General features: G+C 55.9%; 1 protein-coding gene across 1 annotated transcript; it reads right to left on the bottom strand.

The window, feature by feature from the left end:
• Nucleotides 1–1,594: 1,594 nt before the first annotated feature.
• On the bottom strand, nucleotides 1,595–5,134 carry LOC311581780 (class II histocompatibility antigen, M alpha chain). Its single transcript, XM_084754324.1, has 5 exons — nucleotides 4,945–5,134; nucleotides 3,262–3,546; nucleotides 2,474–2,752; nucleotides 2,127–2,255; nucleotides 1,595–1,814 (listed from the first exon to the last, which is right to left on the bottom strand). Exons 1-5 carry the CDS (start codon nucleotides 5,033–5,035, stop codon nucleotides 1,810–1,812), a joined length of 789 nt encoding a protein of 262 aa, XP_084610450.1. The 5' UTR covers nucleotides 5,036–5,134; the 3' UTR covers nucleotides 1,595–1,809.
• Between the last annotated feature and the right edge of the window lie 758 nt (nucleotides 5,135–5,892).

Raw genomic sequence — 5,892 nt, forward strand, 5'->3', positions numbered from 1 at the left:
TAAAGGCAGAAGAAAGCTGCTGACGCCACTAAGTTCTGTGGCGCTGCAGGCAAATGGCGCCTGTGCTGTTGCCCTGCCCTTTCTCCATGTGAAACTGTTCTTTGCACTCCACAGAAGTTAACGTGAGACTCGCTGAAGCCCGTGGGTGCTGACAAGTGGTGAGAGCACCTACCCAGCATGCACAGGGGCAGCGCAGATCGCTTGGCCCTTGAAGCTCTTGCCACACAAGTGTGAAGACCAGAGTTCGATGCCCAGAACTGGGCGTGGTGGCGCACACCTTTAATCTCAACACTCGGGATGCAGAGGCAGGCGCATCGCTGTGAGTTCGAGGCCAGCCTGGTCTACAAAGGGAGTCCAGGACAGCCAAGGCTAACACAGACAGACCCGGTCTTGAAAAAACAAAAACAAAACAGAACCCGCATGGCGGCCACTAACTATTCCAGTCAGAGAGGGTGCAATGCGCCGAGCAGGCTGGCCAGCAGGACGAGCCACATCGGTGAGCTCTGGGCGTGAGTGACTCTGTCTGAGGTGAAGAGCAATGGTGGAGGAACGTTCCTGGTATCTACCTCCCACAGGGCTGGGCCCCCATACACACATGCAAAAGCATGCATGCACACACATGTAGAACAAGGAAGAAAGGCACAGCATCACAAAAACAAATAAGTGATCGTTGGGTTTACAACAGCTCTACAAGAGAGACGCCACTGTTATCATCCTTTAATGGAAATTGACATGAAGACACGGAGACAGCAAGTCACGCGTCCAAGAGCACACAGAGAACCCTTGAGAGCCGTGCATTCCCGCAGTCTTTATCAGCACACTCTGCTGTTAGAAATGAAGTGGTCCAGGGAAGAGCCAACGCCCGGGAAGAACTGGGTGGTGGTGTCCCTGGAACTCCGGTACAGTATGAAAAGCGGAGATGGCCTTGCCGAAACCAAACTAACCCTAGGAGTTAGCCTTAGCCGCCTCCACAGCAACTCCCCTAGGCCACAAAGAGCAAAGGACATAAAATGTGTGTGGAGCAGTTTGCCAGCGGCGGTCAGGTGCCACCAGCTCCCTCCGTCTGCCTGGGACAGCGCCACACAGTTCATGTTGCCTCTGAACAGACCGGTGGGAAAACCTGAGCTCTCAGCCCTCACAGGCCCCGCCCACAGAACTGATCTGACCAATCAGAAGAGCACCTGGAGGCGGCGACCACCATCTCGGAGCTCCTGTTTTCCCAGGTACCCAAGGGATGGAGGGAGCTAGATTTTCCTCAACATAGAAGCCATAATCAGTTTCACTAGCAACATAGTATGGAGAGGACGACACCAAAAAAAACACAAGGCAATTTCCCCAACCATTTTGTGAGTACGTTATTGGAAACTCTGCCTTCCTCTCTCATCACAAGCTGATAGGATAAAAGCCACCGCTGAGGAGAGGGGTTTTCCCATTTCCCTCCCTAGTGAGCTGTGTCCAGGTTACGGGACGCGGAATCTGAAAGGGCAAGCCACTCAGGCCAGGGATGCAGCAAATTCCAGGAGTTAAGAAGGTGTAGTGGGCTGGGGTATGGCTCGGCGGTAGAACCCTTGCCTAGCATGCAGAGAGGCCACGCTGATGTTAAGAAAGAAGATTTATTTCCTCCAAGAGGGAAGGTATGGGGTGGTGATCGGGTGGTGGCCTGGGCTCCTCTGGATGCAAAGGAGGCCGCGGCTGAGGCACCTGCACACTGACACACACCCCGAGGAATCCCAGGGACTCCTGCAGCACGGCACGCGATGCCTGGACATCCCTGCTGACTGCGCTGTTCCACGCTCTGGCCGGGAAGAATCAGTCTGAGGAGAGAGCAGGGCGAAGGGAAGTCACCAGAAGGACCCTCTTCCTCCCGGAAGCATCCCCACTGCTCACACACACCCAGCTGAGTCCAAACTCTCCTTGCTCTCAAGTCATCTCCAAGCACATTTCCCACAGGTCCTCAGGGAACCCCACCCCCTACTCAAAACTGTTTCTGTGGACCCCAATAACTGTGTGTGTGCCAGGCTCCCCAGATAGCAGGATGTAGCCCCATCCTGCTGCATACAGGAGGTATGCTCGAGCACACACCAGCACCCTCGTACCTGGCTCCCTCCCTTCCCCGAAGGACTTACCACCTGAGCAAGGTCTCTGCGAGTGGATGAAGAAGGCCAGGCCCAGGATGATGCCCAGCACACCCAGGCCGAAGGCCACACCACACAGTACGTTCTCTAGGAGATCGGAAGGCAGGGCATTCTGGGGGACTGGAGAAGAGAAGGTGAGGTCAGCCTGGAGGCCCAACAGGAGAGCACCCCACCCAGAGGGCCTTGGGTATCTGGGATAACCGGGTCGGGGATGGGGGTGAGGATGGCTAGAGTGAAGAGCGGGCTGAAGACGTCCAAGTAAACTGAGAGGGCCCCTCCCATGGGCCTGGGCCTTTTGACCCCTCAAAGGACCAGGCTTCCAGCGGAACAGGCCTCACCCCAGTAGGCAATTGCTGTGTAGCGGTCAATCTCATGGGTCACGATGCAGGAGTAAAGGTCAAAGGGTTCCGGCGTGAAGTTTAAATAAGAGAAGGCCTGGAAGGTGAGCCCATCGATGGCGGAGATGGACGTGGGGCTGGCTCCCTTCACAGGGACGGTATGATGCTGCCAGGTCACGGTCAAGGTGGGTGGGAAGAGGTTGCTGATGAAACACACCAGTGTGTTGGGCTTGCCAAACTCCAGGGGCTCCAGTGTGAACACCTCAGCCATGGGTAGGCCTGGTGGGGGGGGCAGCGGGGAGAGAGGAGACAAGTTTAGATAGTGCCACTGTTTGGAAAGAGCTAAAACACATGGGGAGGAGGACAGAGGCAAGGACATCTGGGGGTTCCAAGAAAGGTTTTCCTACCAGAAACTGCAGCTAGGACACTGTGTGGACCCCTCTGCCCTGACCTCCTCCTGATGCCAGGTTGGCATCTGACACTTGTTAAAACACACCCATCCCGCCATCTTCCCGACACAGTGAGGAGAATGCTGGCTTCAGTGGGGTCAGCTGGCCCCTGTCACCTCATCAAGTTCAATAGGTTTTCAGTGCCTCTGACTGCCTCCCTCCCACTGGAAAACACGGGTCACAGAATGTAGCCAGGTGCTGGGGAGGAGTGTTAAAGCAGAAAAGAAAAGCTCCAAGCAGGACAAGAAGAGATGAGGGGTGATGTGAGGTAGAAATCTGGGGGACTAAGACTGCAGCCTCCGCAGCCCCCCCCACCAAGCCCCACTCCTCGTCCCTGACCTCTGGACACTGGGATTTTCCCTTCAAGCTGTGGGCCCACTTTCTGGATCAAAAGCTGGCAGATGTTTTTGTCAAATGAAATGGCAGACTCGTCTCCCTGATCCTGAGCCCACTCAGCAAAGTCAGGCAGTCGGGGCACTCTGGTGTTCCGGGAGAAATCGAAGGTGAAGAGCTGGTCCTCTTCGTAGGATTCGGAGAGACCTACACTGGGCTCCCCGTCCTGGCAAAACACGGTGTGCCGGAAGGTGTGGTTTTGCGGGCCATCCCACCGCACGGAGCTGGGAGCTGCAAAGAGACAGTGAGTTCAGGGACTGGGGACAGACACACACACACACACACACTTACACACTCACCACACACTTACACACTCACCACACACTTACACACTCACCACACACTTACACATACATAACACACACACACTTTCTCCTTACAGTAGAAAACTGGGGTTTCTATTTGGGGGGCACACTAGAGATACGGCCTACCCCCTCTACACCTGCAGCTTAGGCCCCTCCTCCCAATGGAAGAGAGGGAAAAGAAATGAAGGAATCTTCCCAAACTTCCTTACACACAACGGAACAACTGTCTACACCTGTAAAGAACAGAGCCTGGTATGGTGGGTGATGTGCATCTGTGATGCCAGTACTCGGGAGGGAGTCGAAGTCCAAACTTGCCCTCAGCTACATACAGCCAGCCGGGGGCACATGAGTCTCAAAAATAAAAATAAAAATAAAAATAAAAAAAAAACGAAAAAGAAAGCAAAAGTCTGCAGAAGGCAGCAACAGGGTCAGTTCTGCTCAAAAGGACGGCCACAGAGGCTGCCTGAACGCCTCACTAAGCCCAGGACCCCAGCACAGCCAACACCTGCGTCTAATTCAGAAGTCTCCGCGGAGGATGGGACTCCTGCCTTGAGGGGCGCAGGGAAGGGTCATGGCCTCCCTAAGCCATAGAGACGTGGCCCCAGGCTACTGCAGACACAGGTGTAAAGTAAACCAGTCTCTAGATATCCTTGGCCACTTCAGCGGCACCTGGCCACTCTGACAACCGCACACCTGGCACTGACACAATTGGGGGACCAGAGCCCCAGGCTGCAGGAAATAACAATCCTCTTTGAAAAACCCCAGACGGAAGAAAACTTTTCAGCCAACTCCCAGAATAACACACTCGGTGTGAGGGGGGCCTTCCAGGCTGCTCTTACATCCTGCCCCCAAACTTCCCCGAGGAGAAACTACAAGACAGGTCAAGAATCTGAGTTGAGGACAGCCTAGGGTGGGATCCTGACTCGGAGGAGTCTAAGTTACTGTCTGAGGCTGGAACTCTAGATCGTCCCGCCTCCCCTGCCTTAGTGCTGGGATTACAGTCCTGCACCACCACCCTTGGCCAGGCAGTAATTCTTACTTGGTGCAAACCCCAGCTCTGTCATCCCATTTCGTGGTCCTGCGGAGGCCCGTTTTCTTCCCTTGAGAAGTGGCTAGCACACAGACGGAGCCTGTGAAATACCTGGGTCGCTCGACATCCGTCAACAGCAACCCTCTCCCGCAGGTAGGTCCGTTTTGCCGCTGCCACCAGCACAGAGCCCCAGCCTGGCTGGCACTCCTCAAGCCCCAAGGCTCAAACTCCGCTGCTGCGTTCCCTGGGCTCGACGGCCCTCGGGACGGACGCAAAAGCGGGGCAGCGTCTTACCTTCGGGCACCTGGCCCCAGGCGTGGGGCAGCAGCCACAGAAGCCGCAGCAGCTTCAGCAGCCCGGCTCCTGCCTTCCGCTCATGGTCCATACCTTCACACCCTCAGGAAAGGGAGCCGCAGCTACTGAGCCCCCGGGTGCCCAGCTCCCTTCCAGGCCCACAGCGCGTTCCAGCAGAGCATCGCCAATAGCTGCCCGCCTCGTTTCGGCTACACCAATCACAGAAGTGTACAGTTTGACATCATCGGTCGCTGAGGAGAGGCTGGGAGCCAGCCACCTCTTGAAGACTTGGCTGGGAAGCCGGCCCGGGCCGGGAAGAGACTCTCCGGAGACCTCCGCCCCCTGGTGGGAAGGCCGGGTGCCTGCAGGTGGCTGCTGGGCCGCTCAGAGCAGCGCCGCCTGGCGGCGGAGAGCCATAAAGGGATCGACCCTTCTCAGCAAAACCCGGGGGCTCTCAGACCCTCCCCCTTTGACCTGGGGGCGGGGAGGGATATAATTTCCAAGAGGAACACAGCGAGCCTCCCTTTTTAGGTTGCATCTTCCTTAGGTTACTACTTGGAATCTACGTCAAGTCTGCAAATCTCAAGTATCAAGTTAAAAAACAAAAAGTCCAGAAACAAACAATAATTTGGGGGGGGGGAGGTTTTGGGGAGGTTGGACTCCTGTATCCCACGCTGGCCTAGAACTCACTATGTATCTGAGGATGACCTTGAACTTCTAACCAGTCTTCCTTCACCTCCGCAGTGCTGGGATTACAGGCAAGCACAATCATGCCCGGTTCATTGGGACTTGGGGAGGGCGGACGTGGTCTCGCTATGTAGCCGGGTGGGCCTGGAATTCAGCGAGCCTCCTACCTCACCTTCCTGAGAGCTGGGGCTGCAGGTGCCGGCCACCACTCCCAGCATAACAAATTTTGAATTGTGCGCGGGTCTGAGCCTCCTGGTGAGA

The sequence above is a fragment of the Acomys minous genome (genome assembly GCF_964271855.1).
Source record: "Acomys minous genome assembly, chromosome: 13".
Classification (NCBI taxonomy): domain Eukaryota; kingdom Metazoa; phylum Chordata; class Mammalia; order Rodentia; family Muridae; genus Acomys; species Acomys minous.